This window comes from Macrosteles quadrilineatus, unplaced genomic scaffold (assembly GCF_028750875.1).
Source record: "Macrosteles quadrilineatus isolate MER2022 unplaced genomic scaffold, UCM_ALF_1.0 Scaffold_9__3_contigs__length_116548681, whole genome shotgun sequence".
In the NCBI taxonomy this organism is placed as follows: domain Eukaryota; kingdom Metazoa; phylum Arthropoda; class Insecta; order Hemiptera; family Cicadellidae; genus Macrosteles; species Macrosteles quadrilineatus.
This window is the reverse complement of record NW_026542602.1, coordinates 25,169,935-25,189,004: the sequence shown is the minus strand read 5'-3', so window position 1 is coordinate 25,189,004 and position 19,070 is coordinate 25,169,935. Positions and strand designations below refer to the sequence as shown.

General features: G+C 35.0%; 1 protein-coding gene across 1 annotated transcript in view; it reads right to left on the bottom strand.

The window, feature by feature from the left end:
- The window catches only part of LOC129002474 (endothelin-converting enzyme 2-like), a 51,501-nt gene that overhangs the window by 11,298 nt on the left and 21,133 nt on the right, over window positions 1–19,070 (bottom strand). The window contains exons 2-9 of the mRNA XM_054430308.1: window positions 15,634–15,772; window positions 14,968–15,126; window positions 14,214–14,362; window positions 3,795–3,857; window positions 2,824–3,024; window positions 2,072–2,199; window positions 1,785–1,888; window positions 941–1,062 (exon numbers count right to left, since the gene is read on the bottom strand). Coding sequence (XP_054286283.1) covers window positions 941–1,062; window positions 1,785–1,888; window positions 2,072–2,199; window positions 2,824–3,024; window positions 3,795–3,857; window positions 14,214–14,362; window positions 14,968–15,126; window positions 15,634–15,772 — 1,065 coding nt within the window. The remainder of the gene's footprint in view (window positions 1–940; window positions 1,063–1,784; window positions 1,889–2,071; window positions 2,200–2,823; window positions 3,025–3,794; window positions 3,858–14,213; window positions 14,363–14,967; window positions 15,127–15,633; window positions 15,773–19,070) is intronic.

Genomic DNA, 19,070 nt, shown 5'->3' with positions numbered 1-19,070 from the left:
GGCGCATTTGCAAGGTTTTATTAAAACGGATCTGAGAAGCTTAAAACAATGTTAATTCTAATGTTCTATATACCATTTTGTTTGGAAAATCATGGGCTTCAATATTATATATAAAACATAAGGAACATTAAAAAAAAAAAAAAAATTTTAGGTAAAAAAAATATAATTTCGAAAATTTTCAAAAAAAAAATAAGTTTGCGCTCAATGAAATTGTATAAATTATAGGCCTATAAATATTTGAAAATAGCCACTTTGTTCTAAATTTTATGAGGATTACAAATATATAATAATATAAGGAAGTATATTTGCAAATGAATAAGTTATGGGCAAAAAACTGATTTCAGTACATAGCGTTTAGCTAAGAATGCATAGCCTAACCATAGCTAGGAATCTGGCTGATAATTTACATCAATATCACTACCTACTTCTTCAGGATCATCAACCAGCACTTCAAAACCACTTAAATCTTCTTATAATGCACCACGTATATCACTACTTTTGATTTTTAACACTAAAACAATGATAAACGTAATAAAACACATCAGTCATCGGTCCGGGGGAACCTAGCTGTTTACAAATACACGCACGTCAGCTGTCTGCTACAATATTTTCGGAACTAAAATGAATAGCGCTTAGAGACAGACCTCTGGAGAAAGCTTAGAATATTACGGAAAGAACGATACCTAACTCGATCCAGTTCAATCCGATTCAGTCAGTCATAGAGCCTTCGCCGTAAACGATGTCTGCGTGTCGAAAAATCGACAAGTAACACTACACAAAGTGTGCTGCTTGTCGAATTTTCGTCAAGTAACACTGGGAGGGTTAATCTTCAATAATAAAAGTTTTTGCTATTGGCTCTGGCTGAGTACCCTATAAAGAAAAAACTACCAAAATCAAGGAGACAGAACATGAAAATCTGGGAAAACACATTTAAACTTACAACTAGAGTATCTTTTTGGAAGTCTTCGGCGTGGTTTTGTAAGAGGACAGCGAGTCCAAAACCCATGAACTTCTGCATTGTCTTAATGCACATCTCCCACCTTGGTAGTTGTTGATGTTCTCCTGTTGATAAAATATACGGCTCATTTGAAAAACTAGACGAGCACAAAGTAAGCATAAGGAAAACATAGCCTAGTGAACAGCCTGACAATAGACGCAACTCATTAGAAACCTGCTTGAATTGGACAGATTTGTCCACTGTAATTGTAGTAAGTATGTAGATGGTATAAAGCAATAAGTGAACCTATAGTAGGCCTATTAGGTTTTACAAATTTAAAAAGAATATCCTCTATATTTTTTATCTTTTGGGGGTTGTTTCAAGAATATCCACATGGTTTTCATATAATTAGTACCAGGAGACTGAGCTTTGCTCGGATTGAATTAGACATTAAATTAATTAGAGGAATTATTTAGCTAAATTAAAGATATTTATTATGTACTTTAATCAATATGAACACATTTTAGATGATACTAAGAAAACATTTTAATACAACTTTATGAATACATAGATTTCTATAAAATTTACCTGTATCAGCTGTGTTATTAACTGTAGCTACAAAAAGATATTGACAATAACATGGGTACTTAAAAAGGCTGTAGGGCGGAAACTGGATTTTTCCAAGCCTTCTGACCAACACCAATCGATTTCTTGTGGCCAAATACACCATAATAAACAAACAAAATTTAAAATCCTCGGACAGAAATACAAATTTATCTGTACATGCTCTTTTTTTAGATTATATAATATAGCCCATCAGATTTGCTTGAACGATGAAGGTAGTTACCAAACAATTCTCTCCTGTAGCCAGCGACGGTGTTCCTGAATTTCTCACTGAGGTAAGGTAGGAAGGAATCAGTCAGTCTCCACATCATATAGTTGTTCAGGGCTCTACAAACATATAATAACATTAGTAGTTGACATAACAACAGAAACAAGAGATTACTAAATTTGGTTACTCATAATGTTCCAAAATACTTTGCACTGCCTACAACTGATTTTTTTTACTCTTAAGTTCAATTTCAGAAATTATTAAAATTCTAAAGCACAAAATCATTTATTTGCTTCACTCACGTTCTGTCAGTTGTGGAGATTAGGTTGGATATGTTGCGCAGATAGTCAGGGAATGGTACCAAGATCTGTGTGTGATCGTCAATGTTGGCTTCTGGGAACTTCCTCAATAACACGTCGTAAAACGGCACCTGTACAACAAACCTATGATTGAAAACCATTCAACTTGCATCAAACTATGCTTGTAAAGTCAGACATGTTTAATGCAATAGGTGCAACAAGGCTTTTCCGAAAGAGTAACTGTACAGTTGCCACATTTGTTGGATGTGATTATATACCTGAACCATAAGAGCATTTAAGAAAACGGTGAATGAGATAACTCAAGTTGGGCTGCATGAAGTATTTTTACATCTTGTCTTGCTATATTATAGTAATAACTCAGGGCTGAAAAATACAGACTAAATTATAGCCTTTAATCCCTAAGTAATCTTAAACACTTATATTAATTTTCTTTTATTCCATTCAAAATAAAAATACACAGGTATCTTGGTCACAGATATTAATAATTCATATTGAGTTAACTACTGTATTACCGTGTCATCAATTTTCAATATACACTACAAAAACAAAGATGGTACACAGTAGCTCAGTGGGCTGATAAGACATTGCTGGTTCTAGACCAGTTAGCCACCTGAATCTTATCATTGTGGTCAGCTCTAGCTTGCCCAGGTGATTTAAATAAAAGGCACATAACTGTGCCGCACAGTTAGTTGTCTATGCTTATTAACAGTTGAGGTTAACCAATGTTAACTCACAGAAGGTGCCACATTCTTCAGCTCACTGACGTTCATCCTGAGAGCTGCCTGGAAGGGTCGCAGGTCTTGCGAGTCAGGGGTCACCTCGGCCAGACGTCTCTCAAAGAAAAACATGTCCTCACTGAATGTGGCCGCGTCACTGCTGGTGGCACCTAGTAGTTGGGCCACGTCCTTCAGGTACCGCTTATACGTCTCCAGAGGCTGTCGAGAGTAAGCAAAAAATAAATAATAAATAAACATTCAACAATTGATTGACAATGTAATTAAATAGTTTAACCAAAGGAAGAACAAGACCCTGACTCAATTGCGCTCTCAGTGAATGCCGAGTCATATCTCAAATAAATGTTTACGATTACATCGTCTTTATTGACGTAGTTCTTAATTTTATGACAGATATAGTTCAATTAGGAACATTTAATCCGGGTTACAATACTGTATATTTGTTAAATTGACCAACCTGTTGATATTTCTTTCAAATTTTTTAAAGCTTTATCCGTTTGTTTTGCTGAAGAAAAAGCCATTTAGCAAGTTTTTTTGGCAATACAGTTACGCATTAATTACCATGTCTTATTAAAATCTAAGTACTTCTGAGGTGGATTGTTATTTAAGATTAGATTATAATTTTGTTTCTGAAAATTGCTGTGACTAAAGTGTTGAAGAATTAGTCTTTTGTTACAGAAAAACTTTAACAGTCTGTGAAGGACCTTAAATCCAAACATAAACCTATTGAACATGAATCTCGGCAATTATATTCTACATAATTATTATAAAGATAATATTTTGTTTTCAAGTAAACAATATTGTGAAGTTTAGGAAAATATTAAGTTTTTGGTTTCCTATAGTTTTAAAGTTTGTTTGAGAGAGACCCCTGAGACTAGTCTAGAAAAAAACGCCCGTCCTGGTATTATTTAAAGTGCTCTTGTATTTGTGATTAGTATTCACTCCAAAATAACTAAAAGGACATTCATTACCTTTGAGTTGAAACTCCTGTAGTAATAGCTCTTATGTGGCATGCCCAAGTCAGAGGGTAAAATCTGAAAAATATTAAAAATTTGAAATTTACAGAACCAATAAACTGTAATTTAGGAAAATGTAACAATGTTTAACAAGAGTTAGAATGAAAACAATTTACATGCTGAATAACATTACTCTTTGAGCAACATAATCTTATATATTAAAAAAATTTTGTTTTTGTCCGACTACGTTTGGCTCTTCTACCCGACCAATTTTCTTGATTGAGGTTTCAAATTGAAGGTATGCACGCACAGATTTGCCATCCAACATCAGCATATAATTATCTATAGTATCACTCGGTTTATACGTAAACGAAATTTGCTCCCCATGTATTTCTTATGGGAGTTAAATTTGGTTTCTCTTTGCCGAGTTCGTTTGGCTCTTCTACCCGACCGATATTCATGGTTAAGGTCTCAAATTGAAGGTATCCATCCACGCACAGATTAGCCATCAAGCATCGGCATATATTTATCTATAATCCCACTCGGCATATACGTACACGAATTTGCTCCCCATGTATTTCTTATAGGAGATAAATTTGGTTTTTCAAGGATTTCATATCAAGCTTGGCCAGTGGCATTCGTCTGCTCGGGTTCGATTCCCGTCCTGTGTGGCAAATAATTGGTGACCGATATACTGTACCTGATATACTGTTTGTAGCGATATACTAAAACCACTGGGGCATAGTGAGGTGTTCATAATCCTTGGTTTAGACATAGCCTACACCTCGAAATCATCGGATTGGGCGAATCTTTTAGCTAAGTGGTTGTTAGTGTATCCTATGAACATACAGGTCACCAATGGCCGTTTTGCTACTTTTTGTTCAAATAACCTTCCTCTCTATATCCCTTAGAGATTTTTTAAAACAATGATATATCGTTTGCACAGCACTGAAAGGGTTAACACAAGTGTAATTTTCAAATTCCCTTGAATTTACTTTACCCCATATCACAATATGTTAGGTACTGCAAACCTCAATAAGAAGTCAACCTTGATTTTATTTATGAATGTAAATATGTGGTTTCCCTGGACACTAAATTAAAATACCTAGCTCAATAAAATAAAAGGGCAAACTGAATTATTAAACTCAACACTTTTTAATTGAACCAACTAAAGAAGACATACATTAAAACTATTATTGTTTTTAACAACACATTTAACAATTTAACCATCTGGTATTCATCATTGAAGTATAACATTAAAAACAGACATGTGGCAAATATTAAATTGCACTCAACACCCCTCCTCAATTTAATAATTTTACATTTGACACAATAAACAAACAAACAATCCTAACATCTTTCTCAAGAAATGAGAAACGAATGAATAGCTTGATTCCATGCTAATGGTGCCTGTTTCAAGCCATATAGTGCCTTTTGCAATTTGCAAACGGAGCCGGGTGTTCCTTCAACTCCTTCAGGAATGGTCATATATATTTCCTCCTTCAGCTCCCCATGAAGAAAAGCATTGTTGACGTCTAATTGTTCAAGAATTAATCCACGTTCATTTGCTACAGCCAGCAACACCCTAACTGTTGCAAGACGAACCACTGAAGCATATGTTTCTTCATAGTCAAAACCCTTTCTCTGTGAACATCCTTTGATAACAAGTCTTGCCTTGTATCTTTCAATATTTCCGTCCATGTCTTTCTTCAATTTGAAAACCCATTTACTGGAGATAGCTTTCCTTCCAGGTGGTAGTTCAGTGTAAGTCCAAGTTTTGTTTTCCTTTATAGAGTTAAGTTCTTCCTTAACAGCTTGATACCAATGATCCTTATCATCACGTGCTGCAATATCCTTGTAACTTTGCGGTACATCATCGACAAAAGATTCAGCATTCAGAGCAAGAACTGCATAATCCTGTAAGTGTCTTGGCACATTCCTCTTTCTGGTAGAGTGTCTTATTGTTTCTTCTTCACTTACATGATCTTCAATTTCTTCTTCCTCTTCTTCAAGATCTGGTATAGAAATTCTTTGATTTTCATCAGACAATGATCTGGGTTCTTCTTTGTTCTTGTCTTCCTTTTTACTCGATCTGGATTCATGTACATGATCGGGAATCCAGTCTTCAATTGGTGTGCTCTCAAAGTTAAATTTTTCCTCATAAAACACAACATTTCTTCCAGTGATTATTTTTCCTTCTTCAGGACACCACAGTCGATAACCATTAGGACAATATCCAGTAAAGTAACACTTCAAGCACTTGCTGTCAAATTTACTCGATATTAATTCCTTAGGTAACAGCAAATATGCTGCACAGCCAAAAACTCTTAACTTACTAAGATTAGGCTTCTCATTGTACCATAAAGCAGCAGGGATTTTTCTTCCTAAAGCTGATGTCGGACTTCGGTTGATTAGATATACGGCAGTTCGAACAGCTTCTGACCAAAATGTCTTACCTAATTCACAATTAAGTATTAAACAACGAGCCCTTTCAACAATAGTCCTGTTCATTCGTTCTGAGACACCGTTCTGTTGAGGAGTATATCTGATTGTGAACTCATACTGAATTCCTTGCTCCTCAAAAAACTGCTTCAACTCATTTGACATGTATTCACGACCATTGTCACAACGAAATCTGCTAATCTTTAGATTGAAATGAGATGTAGCCAAAGCATGATACATCTTGACGTATCTTGTGACTTCCGCCTTCGATTCTAGAGCATAGGCCACCGTAAAATGAGTAAAGTCGTCAATAAAAGTGATGATATATTTCTTACCGTCAAATGAAACTGGTGAGATTGGACCACACAAATCACTGTGAATCAACTCAAGAGGTCTGGTGGCACGTCTCCTGTTCTGATTGTAAGGAAATTGTGATTGTTTCCCTTCAACACACTTTGAACACTTTTCTAAGGGCAATGTTGAAGTATTCAACTCCATGCCATCTACCTGCGACCTGAGACTTTTAATACAACCATAGCTCAAATGACCAAGCCTGTCATGCCACAGCTTCATTTCTGTTTCAGTTGAAGACACTGACAAAGCTTTGTGTTGCAAAAAATTTAACATATATAACTGAGAATTGTTTCTTTTTGCAACCGCAACAGTTTGATTATCTTTCTTAATCAAGTCACATGAATTTTGAAAGATAACACAAAAACCATTCATTTCCAATTTTCTTACTGAAAGTAAATTGTAACTAATTCCAGGTACAGATAAAACATCTTTGATTGTTATTTTAACTTCCTTCCCTTCCACAACACTAGTGACATACAATTCCCCTTTACTTTTTGCTTCAAGATATGTTCCAGACTTGGCTACTTCGATTTTAATAGGTTGTTCTAATTTCTTAAAGTTAGAGAGACATACCTCATTACTGTTAACCAGATGTTCTGTTGCTCCAGAATCTAATATCCAATTTATGGTATCTGCTGAACAGTCTTCACTTGATGTTCCAAAACAAAATGCATCTTCCTGTTTGGTGTCGACCACGTTCGCAGAATTATTTTTCTTTGATGGGTTCTGTGGTAATTTGACTCTGCAGTTAGCTCGTTTGTGTCCAAGCTTTCCGCATCTGTGACAAGTGAAATTGAACGAGTTGCCAGAAGTTCCTTGATTTCCTGGAAAATTTTTCTTTTTCCCTGGTTGAGACTGGAAGGCAGTAGGAGGTGATGTACAATCAAATTCAATTTTTCCAACGCCCCTCCTCTTTGTCTCCTCTTCCAGCAGTCTGACCTTCACAAAGCTTAGAGATAAGTCCTTCATTGATAGAGTCTCTATGGCCGTGACAAGGACGTCATATTCTTTGGGCATGGTCAGTAGTAGATGACAAACAATGTCAGATTCCTCGACAGTTGCTCCTGTAGAACGTAACTCTCTTATGACTTTGTCAAATTTCAGAAAATGACGATTTAAAACATCATTCTTCGCATCAAACTTCATTGTTAGTAACTGCTTCCTTAGTAGAAGTTGGCTAGCTATTCCTTTCCTTTCAAATGTGTTGCAGAGAGATTGCCATAGTTCAAAAGCAGTTGCCTTGTCTTTTGCATATTCCAAATGGCTGTCGGCAATACGCTGTATAATCTGCGACTTGCACTTTCGATCTTGTTTCGCTAATTCCAACAACCTTGCTTCCTTCCTCTCTCGTTGTTCATCTGTGTCTTTATCCAGAAATTCAACTTTGGTAACATAAGATTCCTTTACAAAAGATAATAATTCTAATTCCTCCAGCAGAGTTTCAATTCTAAATTTCCAATTGCTGAAATTGGTTCCATCCAACAATGGTATTCGATACTTTTCATGTTCAGTTGCCATATTAATTCAATTTCATTAGCCAGGTAAAAAAATATTAACAAATTCCGTATTTAAACAGCCCTGGGCCCATAACCTGTAAATATGTGGTTTCCCTGGACACTAAATTAAAATACCTAGCTCAATAAAATAAAAGGGCAAACTGAATTATTAAACTCAACACTTTTTAATTGAACCAACTAAAGAAGACATACATTAAAACTATTATTGTTTTTAACAACACATTTAACAATTTAACCATCTGGTATTCATCATTGAAGTATAACATTAAAAACAGACATGTGGCAAATATTAAATTGCACTCAACAATGAACAGAACTATTTTTTAAAATTAGTACCCTTCATTTGATTTTTATCTTAGGCCTATATATTTTTTTAAATCATCAGCAAGTTTGGTTGGTTAGGTTACGTTATTACAGTTAAATTTTATAATTAAACATTTTAAATTTATTTTTAAAATAAAAAGTTTTAAAATTTATTTTAAAGTTAAAAATTTTAAATTTAAAATTAATTTTATAATTAAAAATTTAATTTTACACTTAATAAAAACTATTAAATAAATTTAAATATTTTCTTAAATCTACGTGAGGGGCTCTCCCACAATCCCCCACTCCTTCGCAGAAAAGGTTCTCATCAGTTCCTGGAAGAGGAAAATAAAACGCTATAGTTCGGCAGCTTAGAAAGCGACCGAACTATAGTAAGATTCATCATTTTTGGACCATTTTATTAAACAGAATTCGTTACCATGGATACGTAAGACTTCATTGCTTAAATTGTCTTTGGATGCAACAAATTATTATTTAAATTCAATACGTTTATTTTGCCCTGTGAAAATGAGTTGGCTCAAACGCATTATTCCAAATTTGGCTGTGGCACTAACAACTGCTGAGACTACTCGCCGCCAGTACTATAAGGTCCAAAAGGAACTGAAATTTTACAGACGAATCCATAAAATTCTCAAAGAAACCCAGAGTGAAGACGAACCCCCTACTGATCCAGCTCCCTAAAATTATAAACAAACTTCCAAGATGACAAAATTCATGTGAAAATAGAAATTAAGAGTAAAAATAATTTTATTCGATACAATCCAAATTAATGAAGATAGCCTGAATCCTACCAGTGATGATAGCTGCACCCTACTAGAGACGATAGTTGAATCCTACCAGAGAAGATAGCTGCATCCTACTAGAGACGATAGCTGCACCCTACTAGAGACCATAGCTGAACCCTACCAGTGACGATAGCTGCACCCTACTAGAGACCATAGCTGAACCCTACCAGTGACGATAGCTGCACCCTACTAGAGACCATAGCTGAACCCTACCAGTGACGATAGCTGCACCCTACTAGAGACCATAGCTGAACCCTACCAGTGACGATAGCTGCACCCTACTAGAGACCATAGCTGAACCCTACCAGTGACGATAGCTGCACCCTACTAGAGACCATAGCTGAACCCTACCAGTGACGATAGCTGCACCCTACTAGAGACCATAGCTGAACCCTACCAGTGACGATAGCTGCACCCTACTAGAGACGATAGCTGCACCCTACTAGAGACAATAGCTGAACCCTACCAGAGACGATAGCTGAACCATATATGAGATGCTAACCATCCTTACCATGTCTGAGAAGGAATTGCTACCTGAATGGGTCAACAATACAACGTAAAACAATGTTTTCTTATCTTAAAATATTGTAACGAACCAAATTATTTTTAAAATTAAAAATATTTTATCTCTTTGTTTAAAGGTGTATTAATAATTTTATTATGTAAAAAATTTTCAAATTCAGCTAATCACAGTGTGTGTTAACCAAGCATTATAAATGAAAATAGAGGCTTGAATAAACCATGTTCTGATATTCTCAACAACATCAAGGATGAAAGTGGTTCAAGTATTGTTGATACAAAATTGGTTTCTAATATGTTTAAATCGATTTTTTGTGTAATAGGCAGTGGAGCAAGAAAGTTTCTTAAGGAGCAAGAAAGAGTTAGTAGAAATAATCAAGACCTTGAAAACAAAGCCATCGTCAGCTGTGATAGTATGTCATCAAAGCATCTGAGGATCTGTTGTGAATTTATGGAAAATCCTTTGTAGAGCGGAGGCTGGCGCTATACCACCCTCCCCCTCCCTGGTGGGAATTTTTTTAATATACATTTTTGTGCTCGTATTGACATGTACTTTAAGGTTTTAGATGTTTGCCACTTGTAAATTACATCATGTTCCGGAAAAATACAAAAATATCACGATATTTAGAATATATATATTTAAAAAATGGTTTTTCTTTTCCGAGTTCGTTTGGCTCTTCTACCCGACCGATTTTCATGATTGAGGTCTCAAATTGAAGCTATTAACGCACAGATATCACATCAAGCATCGGCATATATTTGTCTACAGTCCCACTCAGCTTATACATAAACAAAATTTTTTCCCCATGTATTTCTTATGGGAGTTAAATTGGGTTTTCTTTTCCTAGTTTGTTTAGCGCTTCTACCTGGCCAATTGTCATTATTGGAGGTCTCAAATTGTAGGTATGCACGGACAGATTTCACATTAAGCATCGGTATATGTTTATTTACAGTCCCACTTGGCTTATATGTAAACAAAATTTTCTCCCCATGTATATCTTAAGGGAGTTAAATTTGGTCAATTTTCTTTTAGGATTTTGTTTGACTCTTCTCCCGACCGATTTTCATGATTGGTGTCTCAAATTGATAGTATGCACGCATTGATTTCACACCAAGCATCAGCATATATTTTATCTACTGTATTACTCGACCAAAAAACATAGATTTGATAAATTTTTTAATTCTTACTTCAATTTAAGATGTATTTTATCATTTATAATTATATAATCCTATATACTGTATTTTGGTCTTGTGCCGATTTTAAATTCAAAGATTTAAAATCCGCGCCAGGCAATGGACAAGTCAGTCCAACATGACGTAACGCGGAGGAATACTACACTCGAACCGTGTCGCGTGCAAACGTCTCGTCGTCACTCGTGGTCAAGTACTCGCATAGTCAACATGTGAAGTCGCGTTTTGTCGCTGGTGTAGGACGAATTTATTAATATCTTAATTCGTAGCTCGGAAATTAGCGTTCGGGCGGAAATTGTACGTGCATCAAACGATCGCAATTGTCAAAATTTCGCCGAATTGCATTTGGGGGTGTGTTTTATTAGTATTAAGTCGAGACAGTTGAGATGCCGGATTGATTGTTCGCGTTCGTGATGAAAATTCGTACATGCATCATATCGATAGCAAATGTCAGTTTCTAGCGAATCGCGGGTCGTCGTGAAGGTATTTTCAATTGAATCATTAAACGCCAGCTCGAAAAAAAAAACAAGAATTAATAAGTCCTACACCAGAAAAAACCGTGTCGTGATGTTCCGCTCGGTCAGACAAAAAGTCACAAAACCACGAGTCAGTTTTTAAATGTTCGGTACGCGTGAATCTTCGTCGGAATGAATGTTAATGTGTCGACATGTGTACGTAAGTAAATGTTTGTGTTATTTGTGTTTTGGTGTTAAAATAGTCTTGCCAATCTGCCACATTTTTTCACATGTACCACTCGTTTTACAAGTTATGAATCATGTTTTGTTTGGTCTGAGATTTTCATGTTTCATTTGGTCTACTTAGAGCACATGGTCACGATTCAGGATAAAATGTTTTATTAAATTTGGTCATGTCATACAAAGAATTTAAGTTATAATAGTGAACCTAGTCAAATGAAAATTATTTATTAAATTGAATTGAAATGGTATATTAATTTAAAGAGCAATGTTTATCTGTGATATTATTATTTTTGTATTCTATGTAAAGTCAGATTCTATCATCATCAGTATTATTATTTAAAACGTTTGAATTTCATGTGTAGAATAATTTTTGAACAGTATTACATTTTTTAATAGTGAGAGTTTGATTGTGTAACGTAAATGGGGGTAACAGAGTGCTCGGTCGAAGGCTAGGGTTGACAAAAGGTCATGAGGATAGACTCCCATTAAATTCATAAATATTAAATACTAAATAAAAATTATCAAATAATCGACTCAGCAGTCGATTGGCCCCGTTGCACTGATCAGCAAGGAGTGATGTAGATCACAAACCTACATAATAGTCCCTGTTTGATTAAATTGTAAACTGGCCAGTTTGATAATTACGAACATCTTTGGGGAGTCTGGTGATCCAAAACAAATAAATAAAATCATCAAGGCTAGGTTTTCCCGAGACTTTGCAGTTTTAAAAAATGAACAAACCGCCAATTTGAACATTCAATCTTACAATCAACTCTCTCACTCTCTCTTTCAAAATATTGTTAAATTGTGTACAAAAAAGGTTATCACATTGTATAAATTTTATTAATTATTGTATCACAGCTCATTTGCAATTATCATCTCATTATACAGTATTTTTACAAATCACCATCTTTTCATTATCCTGTGTTTCATCTGTTAGTATCATTAGTATAAACTGGTAAAGTAAAGAGGTAAATGGCTTAACTGAAAGAGGTATACAAAGTATTCACAATGAGTGTTGATGATCACATTTTGTAAATATATTTTGACAGTGCAATTTTTATAAGCTCAGTTCATAATGTTTAATGTTAAATTGGTGAATTCATGAGCAATCGGCTTAACCGAATCCAGTATATATAAACATCTTGAAGTCATACTTTTGATAAATATTTCCTGAACAAACAGTTTCACAAATATTTTCAATCAATATTTCAATATTATTATTTGCAATTTTACAGTTTTACAGAGTATCAATTCATATCACAATCTTTCATCAGAACAGCACATTTTAATTCATGGAGTGTTCAAATAGACACATCTATTAGTTTTAAGAAGTGTTAGAATTAAGCTGAAGAAGGTGTGAAGGAGGACAACATATCAGACCTCTCACGGTCCATAAATCGGACTTCTGGGATATTTAATTACAGGGCCCACACTTAACATCTTTATTTCCACTGCGCAGCTCTGTGATTGTAATGTCCTCAGTAGTTCAATTAAAAGTGTAAATTAAATTCATTAAAACCCCACCAGGGGGCAACTTTTTGTTATACTCACACCTGTATGGAATAGCCAAATTGCATTACATAAAGGTGTGAGGTGATTTTGATTGATGGAATGATCAGTTAAGAGTATATTTTGAACATAAGTGAAGAATCTTTTTTTTCTTTACAAAAAGAATATGGGAAATATTCTTTTTTTTCTTTACAGTCTAGAAGAACCTTCAGTGAAATACTGGCTTGCATTTAAGCTACTGTATTAGTAAATCAAACTGGACGATTTTCAAGCAAACATAAAAAACAACAGTGAACATCCAATATAAAAAATATTTTGATAAGGTTTTCTATGATTTAAAATAAATAGCTCCAGTATATTGTTTATGTTTTTATATGTTTTAGACTCAAAATAATTAGTAAATTAAAGACTTTAATTTGAGCTATTGATTGTTTGAATCAATTAAGTTTAAGATACTGTATTACACAATAAAAAAATCATAAATTTGATTATTTTTCGTATATGATATTTATTTTAACGCTGCGGAGCAGCATGGGTTCTCTAGTTTGTATAAAAATATTCTTATTTACAAAAAGTGATGCATTTTAATTTAGAAGTACAATGCTCAGCTAGAGTAAATAATGTACCGTAATACGGCAAGGTGTAGTCAAGGGAGAAAATGAGTGCAATTTGCAATATGATTTATTCCGTACAAATGATATATTTACAAAAGCCAAGACAGTAAGGGAAACAGCCGTTTACTCAAGGAGTTATTTGTAGATGTAGCATTGGCATCACTTTTTGTTTATTTCAACTGTTTACTTGGACCATTTGTTCTTCTAAATAAAGGGCTCTTCTCTAAAATACTGCTAAAATCCCTTTCGCTTGCTGCAATGAAAAACTTCTTCAGGCCTTTTTTAAGTATAAAAAAAAGGTAAAGAAAGATTAGGGTGTAACACAATAAAACCCCGATTCCCGGAAACTCGCAAACAGTTTATAGTAGTTATTTAGTGTAAAAAAGCCTTTACACTTATCAGTGCAGATTTTCAAACTATATGATCATGCAAACACTCCTGTTAAATATAATTCGGAACTGTAACCCAGACGTATTACCTGAATGATAAAGTCTTGTTCACTGTAAGGATCAGGGACAACATCAACTTTGAAGAAAAGAGGAACACCAAAGTCAGCTTGAAGTCTGGTGAAAGTGTCTCGTAAGTCGAAACTGTGCACTTGGAACTCCCTCAATACATTCCATCCTCCTGTAAACAAGACGTAAAAATAAAAATAAATTACCAAGTATTTAAATTTTTCATCAGACTTGGCAATAACTATTTGAACAGACTTCTCAACCATTATGAAATCTGAAGCCTGGATGATGGATTTCATAAATAATAACACTTGCTGATCTAAACTAGAACTAGGGTAATTTTATTTAGCTATATCGTTTAAAATTAGTAAATAATAACAATAAACAAATTAGGTAGGTTTATGCCTACATTAAAATGCCACTGGACCTAAACATCCTCAGAGATTTTGTCAGCTGATAAATAAAAATCTATCAAGGAATATGTTGCTTGAGAGACTACTGCAGATATTTCCCATCGACATTAGCAAACAAAGTAATAGGTTTTTATTAAGTTTCTAGATCTGAAATCTGATCCTGTCAGATGAAAAATAATCTAAAACATAACAAGACAGTACAGAATCCCACAACTGGAAAATCACAGTTACTTTCTCACCAGAAGGTGGGATCAGATTCCAGATCCTGAAATGTTGTAAAAACTCAACTCTTTAACTTATTGTTAATGTAAAAAAACAACCAAAAATGAACTTGAAACAAATACTGATGGAGTACTGTACTAACCAAGAGAGTTGATCTGGGTGGACAGCATTACATCCTTGGCAGTCTCTATGTTGTCCAGTGCCATGCAGCTCTCATAGAAGTACTTGGTCTTCCAGGCGAAGGTGCTGGCAGAGGTGGGGTGAGGCTGAGTCACAATCAGTTGTCTCAGTCTGTCCCTGACTGTCAATCAAACAACTCACTTTTAGTGTCAATTGATATGTCACTCGAAATAGTTTAAATGCACAGCCTAAAAAATTTGTGACATTTCTCCTTGATAGGATTTTAATAAATTTAGACGATTTTTCTAACAAAAATCAGAAGAAATTTAAGTACTGTAATTGCAATAGTTGTCTGCGAATTTTACGCGATTTTGGAAAATCCAAAAGGCACAATCTTGCCCCAATTGTGGGAGATTGCCACTGTTGCTAAAAAACCCAGTAGATCACAATTTTGCCACGATCCCTGGATATTCTAGATTCTGTTTCAAATACAAAGTCACAAAGTGTCGATGAATATATTTGAGCAATTAAGAACCACAACTGGCCCATCTCTATTTTTAAAGTTTACTGCAAGATTCATTGCTCAAGTTTGACACTTGATAACATTCATGCGTCATAATCTGTTTAAAGATTTTCACAGTTGAAAGTGATGAAGTGAAATGAGAGAAGATAAGAGATGTAAACTCACTATTGTGCTCCAGCTGTCTGCGTAGACTCCAGTCTGAATGATCAGGGGGAGGGTGGGGGTGAGTCTGTAGCCAACCTCCGCAAGCATACTGACGGAAATCATCACATGGAGACACGTTGAAGTTCATACGAGGCAGGATCTGTCAAACACAACATGCAGTCTCATCAGTAGATGCTTCATATTTCACTTTAAGACTTATTTTATCATTGTTTGTTTTTACAGGAGTTCTCTAGTACAGATCAAATTTTCTTCAACTAAGAGATATAATTTTTGTTTTCTGAATGACGGGTTCAAGAGCTTGATGGACTCTGAAAAACCAACACCAAGTTGAAGAGTTATTATATTGCTAAAAGTAACTGAAGGGATTTGATTTTTAACCAGGCCTCAATAAGAGAATGAATTATACCACATTTAAAAATTTAAAAGATATTTTTATTTATTTTCTTTTCTTTGTCCTAGGACCCTAGGCACAAGCCTGGAATTGTTTTTCGCGTTACTTCAGGCTAAACCTAGGGGTTACGGCAATATCACTTCTAGATAAAATCCATTGGGGATTTGGCGGGGTTTGAACCCAGGACCCCAGGAACCGGAGTCCCGCAATCTAACCACTAGACCAGCTCGCACCCTAATTTTTTTTTTAAGATATTGGTATAACTGGATATATAAATCTGGAAAAGTTGTTAAAAACATATTCTTGTAATTCATCATATTTGCTTATTGTTCTATTTTTGTCTAACAGATTGTAAATTAAATAAAATGTAAAAAAAATATTATTTGAAAACAAAATATCTTAAAAATTATCTTTATTAAATTATCAAATTATCTTTTCGTTTTCACTAAAAATAACTGCAAGCCAATTTTAGCATTTTAGCAAAATGTTATTGAACTACATGCAGTGATAAAATAACTCAATTTAAAACTATCCAAAAGGAATTTCCAGCAAAGACTTGAAACAAGAAATTGAATTAATTGTTATATTCTATAAATATAAATTTGCAAAGGCAACACCTTAATTTTAAGGTTTTATTTAATCCCAAGAGGAATATAAAAATTGGATCCATAGAAGAATGACATGTTATGTCTGACATTGGCTCAGCAAACAGATCCTTCAATGGACAATGTGTAGAACAGTCTTTTCCCATGAGATTTCTTGGCAGCTGACCACAACCGCTTTGTAATACAATGGGTGTCATGACGACCCTGCATACTGAATTAAATTCCTTTCAAAATCTACATTTTCATGTCTCTTATTAATACTACTAACTGCAACATCAAGTTTTTAAAATACTCGTAGCTAATAGCTCAGCGGATATGTTTCAAAAGTGGAGAATTAGTTCAAAGTTAGTTATTTGATTCAGATAACATTCATAATATTTTTGATTACCAATTTATTCAAGTTATATTTCTCTGGTACAATCTTAAACATTAATAAGTATGTTCTTAACTAATAACATGATAGTCTCTTCTTTGTTCTGTGATATTAAAAAGATAAAACATGACAAATTGGCAAGTAAGGCGAAGGCCTATAGTCTGAATAAAATAAAACCAAAACTTATCGATGCATATAAAATCCTACTAATATTATAAATGAGAAAGTTTGGATGTATGGATGTATGTTTGTGACAAGTGAACGCGAAAAATACTGGTCGGATTGGGCTGAAATTTGGCATGATGATAGCTCACATTCCCGATTAACATATAGGCATATTCTTATTTCAAAAATCCTTTCGGGCTCCGCCCCAGTGGCTCTGGAGTTTCCCATGTTAACTTGATGAGAAATGGAATTATTGAATCTTAACAGCTGTTTCAATTAAACAAGTTGGTTCTGTTCTACGATGTTCAATAGCATTAAAGTTACAAGGATTACCAACAGGATGCAGCACTATTATTTCTTTTACATTTATGACAACAGCTAATTTGCAACCAAAAGGTGAGTGAGCGTAGCGAACGAACTTCAACCTGGAGGCAAGTTAGCGTAGCGAACGAGCTAACCTGAAGGCAAGTGAGCGCAGCGAACGAGCTCCAACCTAAACGTGAGTGAGCGTAGCGAACGAGCTCCAACCTAAAGGTGAGTGAGCGTAGCGAACAAACTTCAACCAGGACGTGATTGAGCCATGCGAACGAGATAATCTTGAAAATTAAGAAGTTAAACGGGGCAAAGCCCGCGGGTTACAGCTAGTAGTAATATAATGTTAGAACGAAGACAGTTAATACACCTAACAATTTTACAATGACAATCGATTGAAGGTTATGAGGGCCAAATAGGAGATTCAGCGCTAGGGGGCCAGTAAAAATTGATCCATTGTAAGTTGTAACCATCGAGCACATAATATTATGTTCTCGATGATTGTAAACATGTTACACAAGTTAACCGTTTTGTAAATATTTACAGTATGAGTGTTTATATATGAAAAAAAGTTACAAGACCTTTTATAATCTTTGTATGCTAAGAAGTTATTTGGTTTTTTGCCATTAAGTGTATAACATGTACCTTCAGCCTACACGACAAGACTTTTCCCAGGATTCACATTTGGAATGTTTGGTGTGCACATCAAATAGAAAAACAGTTAGGCGCTAGCATTTTCTACGTGAAAAACTAGAGGACATACAAAGAGAGATACTTAAGAGTACTTATAATTTTTTTCAGGATTTGACTATTTCCTGAGCTCCACATAAAAAAAACATATCCTGGACAACTCTGCGGGTAGAGATGCGTTCTCGACCACCACATATTTCCTGACCACAAAAGAGAGCACTCTTTATTCTGTGCTAAGATTCGCTTATCAAAAGGCAACAATCGCCCAGAAACCCAGCCAGCAGTCAAAACCGGGACAAAAAGCAGGGAGTGGGTTGTTGTAGTAACTCAACTCTGCGTGGCGGCGCGGCGCGGTCCGAGTGTCCGGAACAATAGCGTATCATGTCGTCGCGCGCACTTCTCGTATATCGCGCTACTGCCACAACCGACCTGCTTGAAAAATATAGTCTCGTAATTACAGCGGAAAATTAAATTAATTTTATATTTTACAGTGGTGGTGCTAACGATTAAAGGTTCCCGATTAAACATATACCGCCCCAATATAATGTATGTTTGCGGCGACAATAAATCCCAGGTCTTCTAATCTTACTATATTTTATTACGACAACTAAATACGGTTTAATGATTACGCCGATGTAGTTTACGACGTTATAAAATTTGAACTTAAGCTTTGTCTTAGCCGCTGGGTGATCCATCGCCCATTATGATCGCCGAGTACTACAGATCACTATAGTTATACAGTTAGTTGTCTTTACCATGAACGTTCAAAGTTTGTCGTCCCTACATGAAATGTGGTCGGACAAACAACACTATGAAATTTGCATGACGTTTCGGCACTCAGGGACGGCCATTCTTTAATGAGCACGAGCAATAACAACAAACAAATCCACTGTCAATAACA